This window comes from Mus caroli, unplaced genomic scaffold (genome assembly GCF_978045245.1).
Source record: "Mus caroli unplaced genomic scaffold, Mus_caroli_1 scaffold_9, whole genome shotgun sequence".
Lineage (NCBI taxonomy): Eukaryota > Metazoa > Chordata > Mammalia > Rodentia > Muridae > Mus > Mus caroli.
The window spans coordinates 57,345,594-57,367,689 of NW_028227264.1; the positions used below are offsets into that span (position 1 = coordinate 57,345,594).

The following is a 22,096-nucleotide window of genomic DNA, read 5'->3' on the forward strand; positions in this document are numbered from 1 at the left end:
AATTCCTTTCCAGTAACACTTGCCTATGTTTTGCGATATGATTTTCTGAGTCTGAAACAGAAACTGCATCATGGGAGAGAAAAGAGAGAGGTTTCCTGGAGTGAGCCTGTGCCCACTCTATTCCAGGGAAAAAGCCTGGAGCAACACATGATATGGCCAACTACAGGAGAATTGGAGTCATTAGAAGACCAAGCCCTCACCACGGCCACATTCTGGGGTTCCCTCTCCGGCGTCTTCATAATCTTAGTATCCAGCACAGTGAACTGAGGCCCTAGAGCATATGGTAGCCTTGAGGGTTAGGATGCCTTGGTACACACCAATGAGAAATCCTGGTACAGCTAGAGGCCCATCTGAAAGCAACAGCCTTCAGGCCTATAGATTTCCTGTCTTCAGCAAGTCTTTAACCTTGCATCAGAGCTCTCTTGACCTGGAGCTGGGGTTAGAGAGAACCTTAAGCTAAACATATTCTCAAGTCCCTTTGGCAAGGCAACAAGCCCAGCTACTGTCTCCTCCAGTGGTCTCAGAGTTCTGAGATTTTTCTAAAACTTATATCCAGCCAGATCTGGTCTTATATAATTCTATAGGAATCCCTACAAGCTAGGATAGCTGTTCCTATGGCATTATTATGTTTATGTGCCCAAACTGTTAAGTATAGAGTTTCTGCTTTGGACTCAGAAAAACACACTACAAAACACAGACCAGGGCTATTGGCAAGATAGTTTGGGTATGTGAGTGCCAACTGCTGCTGCCCTTCTGATCCCATGCAAAAGCCTGTCTAGTCCCCAGAAGATAAGAGAAACCCGATGTTTGCATCAGACTATGTAAAGTATGCCCCCAGTGGCAGGCGTAAGAAACCTCCTTTTGAGTTGTTGTTCAAAGGGAGTCTAAGGAAATCCCAAAACAATACAGGCCATTGCCATTGCCATTGCCCCTGCTCACATCCCTGTTCTGTTCTGCTTGCGGTGTCAGATCAGAGAGCCTCTTCCCTGAGGCCATCCTGTACACCATCACAAGTCGCTGTGGCAGCTGCAAGGGAGTTAAGGGAGTTAAGCAAACATTAGCTTTCCCTTTTGCTCTCTCCTTATCTTGTTACCAGGGTGTGTTCGATAGGATTTTATCACCTATTCTGATAAGTGAGCACAAGGAATATCAGTAGCTTGTGTTGTTCTGGGGACCCCTCTGACCTGTTGTTGAGTTGGTAAGGAGGAACCCCATACTCAGCAGTGGGGTTTTTGTTTACTAAACAGTTAAGTTCTGGAATGAGCCTTATTCAGTCACACAGGTTATCTATTTTTAAACTTACATTTTAGTATCTTTATAAAATAGTGGACTTACACCTGTTTTTCTTTTCACAGATCCTTCTTCTTGGTTAGGCCTCCCTCTTCCCTCCCTCTCCCTTCTCCCTCCTTCCCTCTCACCTCTCCTATAGCCTCACTCTCTCATCTTGGACCTTTTCACCACACTCTTCCCTTTCAGTACTTTTTGTATGCCTTGTGCACTAATTCCCTTCCCTTAACGCATCCTCCTCAAGGGCCCCTGTCCAGTTTCCTATACAACCAAAGAATCAAAGCCAAGGTGCAAATGAGAAAAGCACGGGGTATTTGGTGACCTCAATATAGTTTGGGGCTTTGTTGGTGATGGTGGTGGTTGGTTGGTTGGTTTGGTTTTTGTTTTATTTTGTTTTTCAGTTTTATCCATTTATCTGCTGTGCTAATTTGAAAGAAAATGGTCTCCACAGGCTCATATATTTGAATGCATGGTCACTAAGAAATGGAACTGTTTGAAAGGATTAGAAGGATTAGGGGGCATGGCCTTGTAGGAAGAAGTGTGTCACTAGGGGTGGGCTTTGAGGTTTCAAAAGCCCATAACAATTAGTCTCCCTCCCTTCCTCCCTCCCCGCTCCCTCCTCTCTCTCTCTCTCTCTCTCTCTCTCTCTCTCTCTCTCTCTCTCTCTCTCTCTCTCTCTCTCTCTCTCTCTCTCTCTCCCCCCCTACTGATCAGGATGTAGCTCTTACCTACTGCTCTAGCACTTGCCTGCTGCCATGCTTCACACCATGATAGTGGCCTAAACCTCTGACACCATAAACAAGGCCCCATTAAATGCTTTATAAGAGGGCCTTGGTCATGATGTTTCTTCATAGTAACAGAACACAGACTAAGATATCTGTCAATTTCATAATTTCATCTTTCTTCATATCTGAATAAAATTTCATTGAAAACTGGGCATGGTGGCACGTGCCTTTGATTGCAGCACTTGGGAGGCAGAGGCAGGCAGATCTCTGTGAGTTTGAGGCCAGCCTGGTCTACAAAGCAAGTTCCAGGACAGTCAGGGCTGTTACACAGAGAAATCCTGTCTTGAAAAACAAAAACAAACAAAATTCATTACATATGTACTACATTTTTTGTTATACATTCATCTGTTGATGGATATCTGGGTTGGTTCTATTTCCTAACTATTGTGAATAGAGCATCAATAAACATGGATGAGCAAGTATCTCACCTGTAGGCTATAGAATCGTTTGGGTATATGTGAGGAAATGAAATATCCGGGGCATGTGAGAGTCTTTATTTCTAGCTTTCACATTGATTTCCATAAAGGTTTCTCTTTCCCTGCAACATAGTCAGATGTGTGGTCATTACAATTTGAGGATGGGGTGGGGGTGAGATAGGTTCTTTGTAATCCTTACTATCCTAGAACTCACTGTGTAGACCAGGCTGGCCTCAAAGGCAGAGATCCCCCTGCCTCTGCCTCCTGAGTGCTGGGATTAAAGGCATGTACCACCTCACCCAGCCTGGAATTACAGTTTTCAATAATAGCCATTCTGAGTGGGATGAGATGGAATATAGCAAAGTAGTTTAAATGTGCATTTTCCGCATGGCTAAGGATGCGGAACAAAGTGTTTATCAGCATTAATATTTCTCTGTGAACTCTGTTCAGTTCCAGACCCCATTTCTGATTGGGTTGTTTTTAAGTCTGACATTTAGTTTTTTGAGTTTTCTAGTTGAGATATTAATCAGATGAATGCGCGGTGAATGTTTTTTCCCATTCTGTAAGCTGTCTCTTTACCAGACACTGTATAGCAGCTTTTATCTCCACGAAGTCCCATTGCCAATCGCTGGTTATACTCCCTAGTTAGAAAGCTCTTCCCTATGACTTTATTTTGTAGCATTTCACTTCCTAGATAGGTCTATTCTAGGGAATTTTATGTATTTTAAGGCTATTGTGAATAGGACTGTTTCTCTGGTTCCTTTCTTAGTGTATTTGCCATGTACATACATGGGAGGCTACGGTTTTGTGTGTTAATTTTGTACCCTGCCATATTTCTCAAAATGTTTATCAGCTGTGGGCATTTTCCAATTCAACTTTTAGGGTCTTTTATGTTTAAAATAAAATCATCAACAAATAAAGACACTTTGACTTCTTCCTTTCCCATTTGTATTCCATGAATCTTCTTTTGTCCGATTGTGTTAAGATTTCAGGCACCATATTGAAGAGCAGTGGGGGAAAAAAAGGACATCTTTGTCTTTTTATATTTAGTGGAAATGTGTTGCAAAAATCTTTGTGGAATAAGCACTCCAACACCCATGAGAAAGGAAGAGAGGAAATGTCACTGGTAGCCAGGATGCTCCTGAAAGGTTCTCATGTTAGGTCTGGTTTTTATTCCCATTTTATACTCTAAAGCCACGAGGCGGGGCAGGCAAGCAAGCAGATTTACAGAAGCGTATATAGCAGTTAAGTTGTATAGGTGGTAACAGTGGGTGTCAGGGGCAACAGCCCATTGTTTCAGGTGTTTCCAGGTTACTCTATTCTAGGCAACAAGTGAAGTCACACTTGGCAGATAGGCAATGTGGGCAGTGTTTTAGGTAAATCACTAAATAAGTCAATATCTAAAAACTGGTCTTTTTACCTTATTCTAATTCAAATGTTTCAAGTTTTTTGGTTTTCCATGGTGGTGGCTGTGGAACTTTTTTGCACAGCCTTTACAATGTAGATATGTCTTCTGAATCCTAGATTCTCCATGACTTTCATCATGAGTGCATGTCAAAGGCCTTTTCTGCACCAAGTGCACGGTGTGATGATGCTGTATGTGTGTATGAATCTATGTGGTGGATCCACTCGTTGGCTCACACACTTGGAACTGCCCCACCTCGGGATGAAGCCTACTGGAGTGCTGATGAGCTTTTTGATTATTTCTCTTTAAACGCTTATGTTTTTGAAAAATTCATACCTGAGTACTGTATGAATACACATCATTTCCTCCCCTCAGCCTTCCCCCTCCAACTCCTGTGTGCCCCCCACCCTCCAAGCTTATCATGTATTATTGCTAGGTATCTATGTGCTTAGGGCTGGCCACGCATGGCTGGAGAGCCTATCAGAGAAGGCTTATCCCTGGGGGGAAAAAAACGTATTCTTCCTCGATCACCAGCACTGCCTGCCCATAGCTCCTCATCCAGGGGTGGAGCCTTGTCAAATCTCCCTCATTACACTAGCACATTGACTGTCTTAGTCACTGTTGTATTGCTGTGAAGAGACACCATGACCACAGCAACTTTTATAAAGGAAAGTACTGAATTAGGGGCTGGCTTAGGGTTTAGAGGCTGAGTCCATTATCATCATGGTAGGGAGCATGGCAATAAACATGGCATGGAAACCATGCCTGGTACTGGACACCTAGCTAACTACTCAGTGTTGGTCAGGTTATGGCTACTGGAGAAGAATCTTAATCATAATCCTTGACAACAACCTATAAACATCTGTCCTTATACCCAAGGATAAATACACTCCTCACCCCTCATCAATGAAACGACTTCCTAAAGCAGATGGAGGCCACTACAGAAAACCACAACCAATCAAAATGCATACCTGTGGAGCCACAGTCCCCAGATGCATTTATAAAACACTCCTGCATCTAAGTTCCGGGAACTCTGTGGAAGAGGACTCAGAAACGTAACACCAAGAGGAACGGGCTGTTTGCTGTGAGGTCATGTCTCCTAGCAATATCAGACCCACAACGTCTCACGAATATGACTGTCCAAACCTGAGTTGAACAAGGATGACACCAATGGGCAAGGAGAGAGTCCAGAAGGTCTCCACCTACAACGAAGAGCTGTAGGCAGCTGAGGAGAGCTGGGAGTACGTGAGGCAGTCTTCCCCAGGAAGAGCGCACCAAATAGACAGCTACGAAAACATACATACAAGTAATAGTACATAGACTGATCAGGTTATATTTATGAATATGTATGTATATATGTACATATGCATATATGCATGCAATAACAGTGAAAAGAGAAGCCATGAATTTGAAGGAGAAGGAATAATCTGGGTCGGTTTGGAAGGGGGGAAGAAAAATGGAAGCTAATTGCCTATTGATGGTTTCTAGTGAGGGAGAGTTAGTTTTCTTTAAGGGTATAGTTCCCTTAAACCCATTGTGTCAAAAACAAAAACAGGAGACATGAAAGTTAAAATGGAGACGTGGGAGAGAGGTGGGTTGTACAGGTAGGAAGATAAAGTGGGGGATGGGTGAGTATGACCAGAGTTTTATTATATACACATATGAAACTGTCAAAGAATTAGTTCCCGTCAGTAAATTACATAAATGGCATCACCCACCATGGACCTTTTGTGTCTGGCTTGACTCATCATAAAGCAAAGAGGATTCATCCATGTTTTGTCTGTATTATTTTCCATTGTATGAACCATAAATGGATTGTTTATACCAGCATCAGTTAATGGTCACTGTACACACAGTACACACACACATGTACGCACACACACACACACTTAAACAGGTCTGGAAAGGAAATATTCTTTTGATGTCTTGAGTACATTTCTAGGAGGTGAATTACTGGAGAAAGGTAGGACAAAGTCCCCCTAAAAACTCCAGAACTCATTACATCATAGGGCCATGAAGACTTGGGATTGATAAGGAACACGGAACAAGTGTCCAGACATGAAAGGATTTTGAGAAGGGAAGGAAGAGAGAAAGGTCAGATTTGTACCATGATGTAACTCACTTAGCTGCCTCAAAGGATACAGGAAGAAAACAAAAGTCAAGGAATGCAGGAGCCTCTGGAGGCTGCAAAGGCAGGAAAGCACTTCTTCCCAGGCTCCCAGAGCACAGCCTTGCTGCACTGAACTCCACGCGAGGAGCTCCAGGTCAGCTCCAGTTCTGTGTTCTTTCAGGCTACTGTTGGAGATGGTTTGCTACACCCAGAAACAAACCAAAACTACCAAAAGTCAAGCCAAACCAACACAACAACAAAAAATCCCTACAAACAAACAAACATCACAAAACCCTTACAAACACAAAACTCTGGTAGACACAGATAACTATGATTCATCATTTTGCACTCCTATCAGTGATGTAGTAGTCTACTCTCACCATTATCCTGCATTCAGCAGCATCAGGTTTTGCTGTTTATATTCTCTTGAGTCACAACATCTTTTTGATTTTGTATTGTTGGTAACTCAATCCCAGAGCCGTCAGCAGGCTTATGTTAGCAGTGACATTAGTCCAAAAGGAGTAGTTATGGATTCCAGGCATCTGGTACAAGTAATTGAATAAATGCATAACAAAAAGTAATGCAGTAACTTCTGGTTTGGGGTTTTGTCTGTTTTTCTCAAGAAATGAAGTAAAAGTTAGGCGAAAACTGTACTTCACGAAAGCAGCAAGATAACTGAACTAGAGTGCTCCAGAGACTGGCCTGCGCAGGGCTTCCTCTTTGTAAGTCCAGGGGGAGGAGTTAGAGGACAGGGGGTGTGACTTTCCGTCCAGTTGACAGGCTTGGGTTATGTTACCCTTAGTTCACTGCACACATTCCTTTCTCATAGTGTTGGCTCATTTTTGGCTTACCTTGACACAGGCTGGAGTCCTTTGAGAGAAGGGAACCTCAATTGAGAAAATACCTCCAATAAGATCTGCCTGCAGACAAGCCTGTGGGGTATCTTCTTGATTGACGGGTTCATGAGAGAGGGCCATGGTGGGTGGTGCTACCCATAGGCAGGTAGTCTTAGATGGAGAGCAGGCTATGAGCATAGCTGAGCAAGTGTCTTTGTGAGCTGTTTGAGTGTCTTTTGGGTATACACCCAGGAGTGGTATAGCTGCATCTTGGGGCAAAGCTATTCCCAGTTTTCTAAGAAAATGCCAAATTGATTTCCAAAGTGGTTGTACAAGTTTGCACTCCCACCAGCAGTGGAGGAGTGTTTCCCTGGCTCCACATCCTTGCCAGCATCTGCTGTCACTCGAGTTTTTTTTTCTTAGCCATTCTGACTGGTGTAAGGTGGGACCTCAGAGTTGTTTTGATTTGCATTTCCCTGATCACTAAGGACTTTGACCATTTCTTTAAGTGCTTCTTCGTCATTTGAGATTCCTCTGTTGAAAATTCTGTTTAGCTCTGTACCCCATTTTTAATTGGGTTATTTGGGTTGTTGGTGTCTAACTTCTTGAGTTCCAAGATCTCACAAAGACACTTCTTCAACTATGTTCATAGCAGCTTTATTCATAATAACTAGAAACTGGAAACAGCCTAAGTGTCCCTCAACTGAAAAATGGATAAAGAAAATGTAATACATTTACACAATGGAATATTATTCAGCTATCAAAAACCAAGACAACATGAATTTTGCAAGCAAATGTACAGAACTTGAAAATACCATCCTGAATGGGGTAACCCAATCCCAAAAGGACATGCGTGTGTATGTTCTCACTTATAAGTGGATGTCAGCCATAAAATACAGGTACCATGCTACACTCCACAGTCCCAAAGAAGCTAAACAAGAAGCAGGCCCAAGTGAGGAGCTTGGATCTCACTTAGAAGGAGAAATAAAATAGTCCTAGAGGCAGGTGGAGGGAGGGAACTGTGAGGGAGGGGGGTGGGGAGGGGAATGGGGGATTCAGGATCAAGTGTGGGGAAGGACAGAAGAAAATGGCTAGATGGCCATGAAAAGGAAAGGCCTAGCCTCACAGAGACTTGAACTGCCAGGGTAGGAGGGATACCCACCATCCCAGAGAAGAAGGGGAGGAGTGAAGTGGGAAGGATTGTGGGAGGGGGTGACCAGGAAGAGGGCAGTGAGTAGAATGTAAAGTAAGTAAAAAACAAAAAAATTTTTTTTTAATTAAATGAAGAAAATAAAAAAAGAAAGCAGACTGAGCTAGCCTGTGAGCATGGCTTCTGCTCCAGTTCCTGCCCTGACTCCCCTCAGGAACTTGTTCTCCAAGTTGCTTTTGGTCATAGTGTTTTATTACTGAAATAGAAATCCTAACTAAGACATGTACGGTGCATCTTATTTTTAATATTTTATATGCTTATCAATAGGCATAAGATGACAACAAATAGGGTTTATTCCCTAATTAATTCAAAAGACATAGAAAGACTTTTACTGAGCACACACACACATTGGAAACCAGTTCAAGCTGGACTGGCCCATTTTCCTAGTTTTGAAACATGTCTGGTCACTAAGGGGAAATGACCAGAGGGCAGCTCACCACAGGGTTAGAGCAGGGTCTGTGCAGCTTGGTGCACCAGAGGGGCTCAGCTGCTAAGTGTGTGTGGAGCACGTGCCACCTGAGTCCCAGGTCGCTGAGCTTCCCCTAAGCTAAGCTCTCGGCTTTTCTCAGGCAGTATCTGCCCCTGAACCGCTGCACACCTCTGCCTGTGTGCCTTTAGTCGAACATCCACAGGCTTTTTCTTCATCATTCATTCTTCCCGTGACTCCTAAATCCTTTAAAACAAGAACTCTACTTTTTCTTTCTCAATTCTTGATCTTTTATTTTTTCTTCAGTTTATTTTTTTTCGTCTGGAAATGCCCTGGTTTTTTAGCCCTTCCCCTAGTAAGACAGGACTGTAAATCTCACTCTAAAAGTGACTTTGGCTTCCCCTTAAGTTATAAATTTACATTAGCATTCAGTTCAAAATAGTTTCTAATACCTCTTTCTTCTCCAAGCTCCAAATTATTTAGGAGTGTATTGACCTTTTATTAAAATATAGCCAGAGAAGATAATCTGTGTCTAAGATACTGAGGCTTCCTTACAGCTGAGCAGATCCCTGATTTCCCTTGTGATGCAGCTTTGATTTCCTCTTCTATACTGGGATGGGCTTTTAGCCAATCATGCTGCTCTAAGTACTGAAAGTTGTTCATGTCTCCCCAGGAAAAGTAAAAAAAAAAAAAAAATGTTTTATTTGACTCTCCCCTAGCTTTACTAATTTTTGACCTTCCTGTTCTCCTGTCTGTAAGAGGGATGGTAAAATCTTCCAATACAATCTACAATTTAATGTGTATCTCCCAAATACTGGATAACACAAGAAAACCTAGAAGAGGAAGAAGAACAAAAAACTACTATAGTACACCACAAAAGACCCCAAACAGTCAAAGCCATCTTGAGCAGAAACAACAAAGTGATTGATTCATCACAAATATTTGTCTCCAAAACTTCAGAACAAAACAAGGGCAAAATAAAGAAACAAATAAAGAAGCCAGAAATTACTCAGGTCATTACATATAACTGATTGCTTTTCTTCAAAAGCAGCAAGAATATCCACTGGGAAAGGGACCATCTCTTCAAAAAAAAAAAAAAAAAAAAGGTTCTAGGAGCAAACAGAGGCACAGGGGTAAGGTGCTTGCCACCAAGCCTGACCAACATGATGGAAGAGCCGACTCCCATGAGCTGTCTCTCCCCTCCACATCCACTGTGGTGCATGCCCAACCACCCCTCAAACAGATAAGTAATCCCCCGCCCCAATAGTGCTGGAAAAACTGGACATCCACACGAAGAAAACACTAGGCCCCATCACCCACTATATATATTGATGCAGAGGATTAGAATGGATTAAAACTTTACTTGCAAGTTCCACCTTTGTATTCTCGCTTGCTCAGCTAAATCCCCCTTGTCCTTATCTTGAGAAAACAGACACTTACAAAGTAGCTGCTTTAACTTTATCAGTTTCGCTTCTGCAAGAAATGCTACTGAGAACTCTACCATGGCCCACAGGCACGTAGGCAGATCAAATGCACAAGAATAACACAGCTGCTGAGCCTATGAAACTGTAACAACTGAGGGCTGGCCTGACTAATCAGGGTGCTAGGACGCAGGTCTGCCCTGGATGAAACCTGACAGCCCTGGGAAATGCTTGCTTTCTTGCCCATTTGCTTTTTGTAACAATAAGGGGATGGGGAGGGACCTCAAAAAATGGAAAAAGACTTAATCTGAAACTTAAGAAACCACTTGAAGAAGTTATATGGGAATCAATTCAGGGCAAGCAAAGACAGCTTAGATAAGATGCCAAAAGTGCAGGCAACAAAAGAACAAATGGGATTGTACCAAACGCAAATGCTCAGCAGAGCACAGGAAGCAGATGTACGGGATCTATTCAACAGAGACAGCATTCTGATCATTGGAAAATGGACTATTTACCAGAGGCCTAAATAAATAAATAAACAATGATAAGATGAGCAAACAAAACAAAACAAATACACAGACATCAAAAGCAATATAAATGACCAGTAAGCATATAAAAATTATCTCACAATCACAAGATCTCACTCTAGTTAGAACAGTGATCATTAAAAAAAATGCTAGTAAGGTAGTTTACAACAACAACAATAATAATTAATAAAGAATAACAAATGTTAGTGAGGATGTATAGAAAGTAACTTTCATAATCTATTGCTGAAAATACAAATGAGTATTACCATGATGGAAACAATTTCCTAAAACATAATAGATCTAGAATTATATTATAATCTGGTAGTTCTACTACTAGGAATACAGCCAGTAGAAATGAACTCAGTACATCAAAGAGACATGTGCAGTCCCTTGTTTAATGCAGCACTATTTACAGCACTCTAGCTATGGAAGTAGCAGAGCAGCCAATCAGGATGAACAGAAAGGACTAAGCAGTGCAGGTACACACATAAAGACACACTCCACACGTGGAAACTGAAGAAAACCTGAGTCTCAGAAGAGTAAGGAAAGAACAGTAACTAGTAGAGGCTGGGAAGGATATAGGGGAGGTGGGGAAGCCAAGTATAGGTGCAGGGATGAAATTTTTCTAATATTCTACAACACAGTGTAGTAACTATGCCTGATTTTTAAAAAATCCATTTTAATAGTAGAGATGAGGCTGAATGTTCTCAATACCAAAGGGCTAGTTAGTTGACAACTGTGCCACTTAACCCTGATTTGATCATCACACATTGTAGAAGAGTCATGAAATACCACTTTCTACTGCATCAAAGGATAAATTATGTGACAATGAAAAACAAAAACTGAAGCAATTTAAACACATTTTAGGAAATACATAGATTGGTCAAGATTATCAATTTTATTTAGAATACAGAATATTCAAATACAAAAGAATGAAAACATATATACCTATAATCATTAGAAAAGATAAAACATTAAAATGCTCTAGGACTATTAAGGCACTGAATGCAAATACCTCCTGAAATACAAAGTATCAAGTTTTTAACATATTTAAGATTCAGATGGTCTAATAAAATTTTCAACTTTATTTTTTTCAATTTTCTTAGTCCCTGAAAGGCAAATTTTTTAAAAAATACATATGATATTATAAGAAAAATAATATCATAACCAAGCTTCAAATGTATGTTTTAATTTCTAAGCATATTTTGCTATATCATAGCAATACACAATAAGGCACATTGAGTCATAAAAGGTTACATAGTTTAAAGTTAGCTTTAACTCTGTAATACAGTCCAACGTACATGCCTCCAGTGTTTTCTGTTTAGTATACAGAAAAAAAAAAGGTTCATGCTAGAATAAAATGGCAATCAGCTATGCATAATAGAAGGAGTTCTGTAGTGTCTCAATAGCGATAAACCTTTGCTACTTAGAGTAACAGTCAGTAAAATAACATCCGGCAGCAGGAAAGTGACCGAGATCCACAGAAGATAGGAACTTACAGATTCCTAATACAGTATATGTGTGAGAAATATGCACCTTGGCTGACGGATCAGCCTTATACGTGAAAATATTTTTCTACAAATGAGACTAGCTTTAGCCCTTTGCTAGATAATAACTGAGTTACTGATAAGGCAAAAGGAGCAAGAGCTCAATGCATACAAACAGCTTGACTGTGATGGCCATCTGTGCTCTGGAACTCTTGTGTTACATAAAATTGGAGCTGGAAAGAAAAAAATCCTTTAAATGGAACAATAAAAAAATTGGAAGCGAAAATTATCAAAAGCATTACTTTCACAAAGCTTTTATACAAAGAGCAAATAGACAGCACATACAGGATATTTAGCTATGGGAGTTTGAAAAAGAAAAACAATTATCAAGCCACCTTGTCTTGAGGATGAGTCCTGAGCTCTTAAAGATCTTTGTGCTTGGGCTGGGGATGAGATGTTGCTCAGCTGGCAAAGCGCGAATAAAGCTCTGGGTTAGACCCTTTAGCATAATAAATGTATGGACTCTAGCTGCCCTAGAATACATGATTCCATGTCTAAAAACAAAACAAAAACAAAAACACAGGCGTGGGCTACAACTCAGCAGTAAGAATGCTGCCTGCCCTACAGGACGCTGGAGGCCCAATCCCAAGTACTAGCATACAAGGGGAGAAAGGAGAAAAATGTACAGTTTGTCTGACACTGTAAACAATAGCAAGGCTCTCAAGGAGAGCCTGATGACAACTGTAATGGGGAGATATATATGGGAAAGTGGGGGAATCTTATCTTGGTACACTAGACTACACTGAAGAATCAAACTGAAAAGCTCATCTTTTTAATCCAAAGCACGGTAAAACTAGTAATAAATTCTATTTATAATTTGCATCTTGAAATCCCAAACTTCAATCAAAATACATCTATTATACATTCATTCTTTCACCAAATAATTACATAAGATGTAGGCACTGAGTTCCCTGAAGCAGGAGCTTGCCCTGTGAGGACCACAGCAGAGCTCAGCCTCCTATGACACAGGGCCTCCCAACAGAACAAGGCATGGCAGGCTCCGTGAAGTAAAAACAGTAAAGTGGACAGGGATATTTTAAAATAGGAGGAATAAACAAAGGGCACAAACACTGAAGGAAATTACAAATAAGAAAGTAAACTTACTTTCAAAAGCTTGTGGCTTTAACACATATCCCAAAGCTATGAGCTGGAGCTCACCGGCTACTCATCCCCTGACCCTACTGTGGCCCTCTCATGCTACCTTCCTCTCATTCCTCACATCCACCATTCATCTCACCAGCTCTGACTTCAAAGCACAGGAGATCCAGTTGATGCCTGATTCCCGTATTAAAATAACAAATTCTTACAAAATCAATGATTAGTAGAAATACTTTTAAATGAGCCTAAGAATTAAAGTTTCATCAATAAGGTACTTAACTCTGATTCTCCATCAGTATGCAGTTTCTATGGAGACATACATATAAATAACTCATGGTGCTAGTGAGCAGTAACGGCAGGACTATGAAATAACAGTAGTGACTCCACCCACCTGCCCCACTTAACCCTTATGTGCTGTGAGGCTTGCTATTCATGTGCTTCTCTTGATTCTGGTAAACACTGAAGCCCTAAGACGCAGCAGGTGCGACTCTAGCTGCTTTGAGGACAGTGGAGACCAAGGCAGAGTCTCTGTTCTGAAGCCACTGCAGTGTTGGTAGCAGGAGCAGACAGTGCGGAAGCAAGTAAAGAAGAGCAAGCAGGGCAAGGAGACAGATGGTGAGGGGCAGGGACCGAGACAGGGTAGCAGGACTCTTACTTCTTTCGGTCTTTGTCCTTCCTAATGCTGCTACCTGACGCCAAAAATGACTGGTTCGGGAACAGCTCACAGGTAGCTTTCTTCTTAGCGAAAGCAACTGATTCTTCCTCCAACATTCTTCTCTTTTCTTCAAGTTTCATTCTCTCTTCCTGATGAATTCTTTTGAGGTGCTCAAATTTGGCCTGAAGCTGTGAAGCAAACGAACAGTTCCCATAACTGACACTATGTGGCAGCACTCACACGGGAGCCATTTCCATCTCAGCCAAACAACACTCTTCCCCACCCAACTCATTTATGCTACTGGCCATGCTTCCTGGAAAGCCTGGAACTGCCTTGGGAACTTTCATTTTAAAGTTAATCACTTTATGTGATTGAGCCAATACATAAAGGCCATAGACTCAGGAACAAAACTTTTGACTGTCTGCTAAGTATTTTTATATTCTTGCCTTTTTTTTTTTAATCTATAAAGCCTATTTAATAAAGATTCTCAAATTCACGCTCATTAAAAATAAGGTACACAAAAGTACAGAAGAAAAAGCAACCCTATTTTCCAATTAAAGATTACACATAGAAAAAGAAAGAAAGAAAGAAAGAAGGAGAAGGAGAAGGAGAAGGAGAAGAAGGAGAAGAAGAAGAAGAAGAAGAAGAAGAAGAAGAAGAAGAAGAAGAAGAAGAAGAAGAAGAAGAAGAAGAAGAAGAAGAAGAAGAAGAAGAAGAAGAAGAAGAAGAAGAAGAAAAGAAGAAGAAGAAGAAAAGGAAGGTTTGAAGTCATACTAATAAAGTACTGGATAGCAAGCATCAGTTTATATCAAGAACCTTGTGATGGTTTCAATGAGAAGAGCCCTCATAAGTTCACACCTGGTCCCAGTTGACCTGACCCAGAATCCCCAAAACAAGATCTAGGGTCATGAGACAGGGCCCCAAAATTAAGGCAGTAAACAACAACAGGTGGTAATGGTTAACTCCAGCTTGGTCAACTCAAACAAGCATCAGGGACTTCATCACTGGGGGACCAAGAGCAGAGCTGGATCCTAGAGAAGGAACCCCTGAGGAGGCCTCGAGGGTTGTTCCTCTATGAGGGGGACTGCATGGGATGTAGAAGGTACTGCCTGTGCAGGTCACAGGGCACCTTATCCTGGATGCTGCCTGCCTCACTGATTCATTTCCCTTCCCTTTATTTATGGGAATCAGAAGTATCTTTTTCAGACACTCCATGGGATGCACCCAGAAAATTAGGGTGAGTATGCCCTAGATACTCTGAAAAACTAGGGGACAGAGAAACCTGGCCTCTGAACAGCATCTTAAATTTTAACAGCTAGATCCACTCTGCAGATGAAAAGAAAACTGAAAAGTTCCTTATGACCAGGCTCTCTTCTCCTAACCTCAACTTGTAAAAGGGCTATAAATGGGTACCATTTCTGAGGGTTTGCTCCTGTACCCAGCCCGTTTTAACATTTCCATGCTTGACATCAATTCAAAATCCCATGAAGAATAAATATATGCACAACCTGGCCTCATTATAACATAGAAATCATTAGACAGTTTCAAGTCTGAAAATGTCAGAAGGTAGCTCTTCAAAACCAACTTGACAGATGAGCTACCACTGTCTGCTACATTGTGTATTGGAGTAGGTATCGACCAGAGATAAAAATAGTTGATTGTTCCTTTTAGCCAGAAATAAAGAAAAGCTACCAGAGAGGAAATGCTTGGTTTGGACTTAAAACTGTCTAATGGCTTCGATGTTATAATGAGGCCTGGCTGTATATATGTTTATTTCCCATGGGATTTTTGAATGGAGTCTTTACAAGACCCCAATGGCAGCAGTGCCCAGGATTTACAACAGACAAAACTGTACTTTTGTGGACAGGTGACCTTAGATCACATTATTGCACCAACATAATCTGGTAAATGTTTTCCTTTCATTCTTTATGACATTAATGAACATAAAAAGGAACTAATAAACAGAAAAACACAAAAGGGATGTGATAAAGGTTTGTGAAAGATGAAGCTTAAAGATGGAATATGTATAATGATTAAAGGATTTGAAAATTCCTAGGATAAAATCAAAACTGATATAAAAGTTCTACTTTAGTCAAAGGGATGCTCTTGGGACATTGATGGACTCTTGGTAACATAAAAACTGACTTAAAGAAAAAATTATGTTTAATCAATATATATATTATATATATTATAATATATATGTTTAATCAATATATATTCTCTGCTATATTTGTTTAAAATCCACTTTTGTCCAAATTTTGTCTGTTACACAAAAGTTAAATTACAATCTCTCATCTACTCTGTAAGAGGGATGAAACATCCTCAAGTGGAGGCCTAAACCAATGAGGATGGCTGAAAGTACAACCCTGAAGGTCAGCTCAGGGGGCAAAATGAAACATAAACAAAAAGAAACATATCTAAAACTGTGATCCGACATCCTAGAACAACAAAGAGTTCAATATGCTCACTTGGACCCTGTAAAAGAACTGACACTGAACTGATTGATGATGGCCCTACTGACTTGCCATCTGACCACAGTGGGCATGTCAAGGGACTGAAAGATCCCGTCCACTTGACAGGCCTCACTGCTTGATCCAGCTCACCTGATTTCTGGTCACTTATCTGTGTTATGTCTTCGGTAAATATCTATAACAGGTCAGGTGCCTATCCTTAAGGGTTCTGTGACACCTAGGCTCTGCTTCTGTGTCTCTAATGTCTTATCTAACCGCCTACAGTGACCACCTCCAGGAATCCATCAATTGAACCTGTAGTATCTCTTTGGAGTCCTTCTCTAGCCTATGCATATTCTCCCACCTATCAACCTTACTGTATGCACTGTAATGAGTGATCTGAGAGTTACTACTAGTAATTGAGATTGGAATAAAAGATCCTATGATTGCCTGTAGCCAGATATCAAGGCAAATTGGGACTGCTTGGCACTGTAGTCAATGAAAGTTATGTCAGCTGACTTTACTTCTATTTAATAAATGCTGACACTGGAAATATATCAACGTGCTTGTTTCTAATAGTTCATTCACAATAGGTTGCAGATATGTCAATCAGTACAGTGTCTGCTATGAATGCATGAAGACCTGAGTCAATGCCCAGAACCCTTGCTAAAGGATGGATGTGGTAATCTATGCTAAGTAATCCCAGCAGTCGGCAGTGGAGACGGGTTCAGCAGTTAGCAAGCTCTGGCCAGTGAATGATCATATCCCAAAGCAAGCAAACAAACAAAAAACAAGGTGACCTCTAACCTACTTACATGTATGTGTACACATGTGCATAGGACATTGACACACACAGAAGAATAGGAACTAACTCAAAACTGGAATCACTGCCTGAAGAATGAGGAGGAAAAAAATTACAGGGAATTTACGAGTATTTTCTTATGTCAGGGTGACTACCATGGTTCTCTAAGTCTGAATGCAAATGTTAAAGAAAGCCACTTCACAGTTTTCACAGTTGCCTATTTTATGGTAAAAAAATAACAACAAAAACAATAAAAAAAAACCAACAACAAAAACAACCCCAACTACTGGAAACAACAACTGCCATGAGTGACTGTCCTCTGAGCCAAACCACCACCATCTTAAGGAATTCAACTGCAGCCCCTTGCAAAGATAATCCCAGCTGGGCCGGTTACTGGTTGATATCCCTGCAGAGGCTCTGAGGAAGAGGGCACCAGATTCTCCCATACCCTGGCAACTCTGCCCATGGAGAACAGCAGGTGTCCAACTATGCTGTTACCGGGGAAGCCTTCAGCCCTGCAGGGTAAGGCTTTCCAGGTGTGGCCAGCTTGGGGCAAAACACCCCCAAATCTCTAAGTAACCCTCACCTATGCTCTAAGGAAGTGCAATAAATTTACTAATTTCCCAAAGTGAACTCTGGCAAAACTGTGCCTCAGTTTGTTGTTGGAACCTTGGGAGAAGGACAGACATTGCTTTGTCTCCACTACTGAAAGAATTTTAACCAAAAAAACCACTTAAGCCACAGCTGAAATGTTTCTGCTACAGTATTAGAATACTTCTTACTAACCTAGTAGTTACAAGTCTTTGCTGTTTATAAGGGAAGAAGGTTTGCTCCAAAGACTAAAGGGTTTAACTGGATTTCATGTTATAATTTCTTTAAAGTCTATATTTAAAGACTATGTGCTATAGTTTTCAAAGGATGATTATAATCTTAAGATTAACCTTCCAATTTTATAGACCCATCCAAAACAGTAAGTACAAACAACATCATATCAAAGCACATTCACCTCTCTTTCAGCTTCTTTCAAAATGGCTTCTTTCTCCTTTACTCGCTGCACAAACATCTGCTTCATCTGTTCTTCCTTCCTCTGACGTTCACCATAGAACTCGTGTCTTTTAGCTTCATAAGTCTCTTGAAGACTAAAAAAGTTATTTGTGTTATTCTCATGTTAAAAAGACATGCTAACAGTTTTGTAAGCCTGTATGTGCCTCACATTAAGCCTTGTTTTATCATGCATGTACTGTCATTTCTGAGGGCCACAGACATGCCACTGCCTGCAGCAACAGATGAAAGGCTTTCAGTGCTACAGCTAAGAAGGCAAACTGAGACTGACAGAGTCCTTCACAGGCACTCTCTTTCATCCCAAACATGCTCCTTTTTCAATCTTTGTTAGATGGCATCAATCCAGCTACATGCTGAAGTAATGAAGTCACAAGACTTATCCCCTCTGCTTAGCTTTGAGCACAGAAGCAGATCAGCTCTATTTGTGAAGCTGACATCACCTAAATCCGGTCCTCTTTCCATTGCCACAGGTACTATAACCAATGTGCCCCTGAATGATCCCTGGCTTCTAGTTCATAGCTCACTATGTTCTTCTGGTTACTAGACTTTCCACCCAAACAACAAAGCTCCTTATCTTTCTCCAGTTATGGCTGCACCACCTGTGGAATAAGATCACACCCTCTTTTAAACAGGCAGGAAAGTGCAACCTGCTCTACTTCTTTTCCGGATTAATTCCTCGACAAATATATTAAACCCCCTTAGGTTCCAGCCAAACCAAATAACTCACTGTCCTTAGAACATTCCCTCCTTTTGACTTTTCTTCAGTTTCTGATGTCTCTGCCCATTCTGCACGGCTTTCCCTCTATCTCTGGAGACCAAGTGCAAATGTGACTTCCTCTACAAAGGCTTTCCCTTCTCCTTGCTGTACTCATCCTTCCAAACTATCTCCAGGGCATTTATATCCTGTCTCCCCTCTTTTTAAATAGATTCAAATACTGAAAATAGGTAGAGGACCTTGGTCATCTTTGTTACCTGTCTACCCAGCAAAGCTATCTAGACACTAATTCCTTCTTAATGCTGTCTTTAGAGAAAGACACTTCTCATACAGAGAGTCAATTCTAGCCAAGCAGAGACTGTCCCAGAATTCTATGACTAGTTCTCCTTGCCTACTTGTAAAATTCCAGAGCTACAACAATAAACCTTCCAATATATGAGAAATGCCAAGCGCTTCCATTTCAGCTTATTGTGTGAATATCCCAAGATTTAACAGAGAATACAAATTCTCTTTCCTCTTATGTCAGTAAGAAATTTCTATTGCGTTCAAAAAGACATTAAATATACCTGGATTTTAAAATTCATATTTTAATTAATAATTTTTATTAATATTTGATAAGCTGAAGAAAAACATCAAGAAATGCTACATGATAGCTATCATGGCTGAGAGCTAAGTTATACACATCAGGTTTTCTAAGATCACATCCTAAACATCTGTAAGAACATCATTAAGAGCAAAACACATCATTGTGCAAAATACCCTAAGTACTAGATGACTGCCAGGAGGCAATGTATATAGGATTAGTTTTTTTGGGTTTTTGTTTTGTTTTTGTTTGTGTCTCATTTTAAAGAATCTTCTAAATATATTAGCTATTTTAACAAACTTCAGAAATTTCACTCCATTTTGAAGGTACAATCGATAAATCTTTTATACCAAAACATAAAGTAATAAACAGTGACCCAACTTATCAATTGACAGTTAAAATAATGCTTTGTTACTTTATCTGTCATACACCCAGGAAGACAATAAATAAAAGTGGTAAACAGAAAAGGCACTTTTAGTGACTGTATGCCATCAGCAGCAGATTCTTCATGTCTGCAGCAAACCTCGACAACAAACATTGACACTCTAATTTCCAGGTGGGGGAGCAAGAGCTTAGTAAATCTACTGACACAGCTGGATAGTTAGAAGCTGGGATGTGAACTAGATCAGACTTCTTTAAAGCCCACATCCAACCATCCTAGATTTTAGCAGAAGGAAAGAGGTGGGCTGCTCCTACATGCGTCCCCCATACTGACTTCCTAGGATATATATTTATGAGACCAACTCTAATTTTAGAGGTTTGTTGTATCACTCTAAGGTAAATGAGAAACTCTTAATAGATCTGAAGAACATGATGTGTGCAGTTAGTACTCTGAACTATGACCTCTACTAAATGAACATAAGTTCATATATCTATCTGACCCACTTCATACTACACTGTGCCTGTGCCCCTCTCTGGGATCCAATTAGCTTGTTGTCATGAGTATATAATGCCATTATTTTACATTATTGTAGATCTGACTACCTTTAAGCAAAAGGGAAAAAGACCAATTCTTTTTTTTTTTTTTTAACAGATTTTTTTTTAAAGATTTATTTATTTATTTATTATAAGTAAGTACACTGTAGCTGTCTTCAGACATACCAGAAGAGGGAGTCAGATCTTGTTAAGGATGGTTGTGAGCCACCATGTGGTTGCTGGGATTTGAACTCCTGACCTTCGGAAGAGCAGTTGGGTGCTCTTACCCACTGAGCCATCTCACCAGCCCGAAAAAGACCAATTCTTAGTTCTCAAGTCTACAAGCTTTTTCACAGATGTTCTTGTTACTTGTATAGTTTAAATAAACATGATGAACTTCTAAGTCTATTAAATGCAGTTACTCATTTCTTTATAGTTCCAAAGATAAAATTTAAGTACAACTACAGCAGACAGTTCAGCAATTCTACAATACTATATAAATCTTCTTTTCAAAACTATAAGCCCTAGCCAGATGTGGCACATAATCTATATTCCAAGTGTCTAGAAGATAGGAGAAGAATTATGCATTTAAGACCAGCTTGGGCTGAATAGCAATCTATAGGTCACTCTGTACTACATGGGGTACAGTACTTGCCTGAGGTATCCACCATAAAACCAAGAGCTATAGACCTAACACTTCAGTGTCAGGAATTTGTATGAAGAGTTCATAGAAATTGTGAAAACATTCTGATATCATTATAAATTGGGGACTTAAATCTTTATGAAAGAAAAATTGATATAACTTAATATAAAAAAAATTAAGGCCAGATGTGGTGGGACATCTTAAAAATCTCAGTACTTAGTGGCAAAGGCAGGCTGGTCTTTGTGAGTTCAAGGCTAGATGGTCTACACAATGAGTTCCAGACCAACCAGCCAGGCTACACAGTGAGACAGAGTCTCAAAAAAAGTACATATGTACATCTACAGACACATGCCAGCTTTGTATAATACTCTATGCTTGGACCTCATGACAAAAATATGATTACTGTGGGTGTATTAAGATATCAACTACAGCTCTTTAAGCATTCACCTTTCTTACTCTCATCTCTAGCCCTCCTTCTCTCTCTCCCTTCCCCTCTCTCTACGTGGCCATGGTCGGTCTCCCTCTTTCTACCTTTCTCTTTCTCTCTGCCTTTCTACAATAAAGCTCAAAAACCATTAAAAAAAAGATATCAACTACGACTCGGTATAACCATTTTAAATAAGAGATGATAGAAAAACAAACTCAACATCTGGCAATGAAAAAATAAAGAGCACCCTAACAGGTCCATGTAACACTTTGTTTAGTTGCTCTGTTGATTTAATTCAGGTTTTACATGCCAACCAAATTAAGAATGAAATGGGGAAGAATCCTCAGAAAACAGAAAGTAACTTCATGAAACTATGAACAATGAGGCTTTCTATGTATTAGGCTACAATGAACCTTTTATATAAACCTTATCAAATCTCACAAAATAACAAAGTACTACAAGAAATAATTTGCCTCAGCTTGGCCTAAGAAATCCAGAGTCCAGTTTTAAAAAATTCCCCTGTTGTTAAATGGAGCAACCTAGGAAGGGGAGAAGCTGCCCTCACACTGGAGTCCCCTTTTTCCTGTGTCCTCTGCCAAGACCCTCCAGTGATGTCCCCTCCTCCTAGGTCTTTCCATTTATTATAGCTGAGAAAGTACTACTGTCCCCAGGGCACCTCTTCTAATGTTCCAATTTAACAAAGACCCTCTTCCATCTCATAGTGTCTACCTTTCCTGTAGTGCACAAAGCACAGGTACAATTTATTCTGCAACAG

At 40.4% G+C, this 22,096-nt stretch overlaps 1 protein-coding gene across 3 annotated transcripts in view; it reads right to left on the reverse strand.

Annotated features, from left to right (window-relative positions):
• Positions 1–22,096, reverse strand: part of Septin10 (septin 10) — an 82,665-nt gene that overhangs the window by 10,514 nt on the left and 50,055 nt on the right. For 2 of the 3 annotated variants that reach the window (XM_021174286.3, XM_021174285.3), the window contains exons 8-9: positions 17,983–18,115; positions 13,725–13,912 (exon numbers count right to left, since the gene is read on the reverse strand). In XM_021174286.3, the coding sequence (XP_021029945.1) occupies positions 13,725–13,912; positions 17,983–18,115 (321 nt within the window). Of the gene's footprint in view, positions 1–11,299; positions 12,145–13,724; positions 13,913–17,982; positions 18,116–22,096 lie in introns of those variants that run through there. The other variant, XM_021174287.3, reaches the window with a different exon arrangement.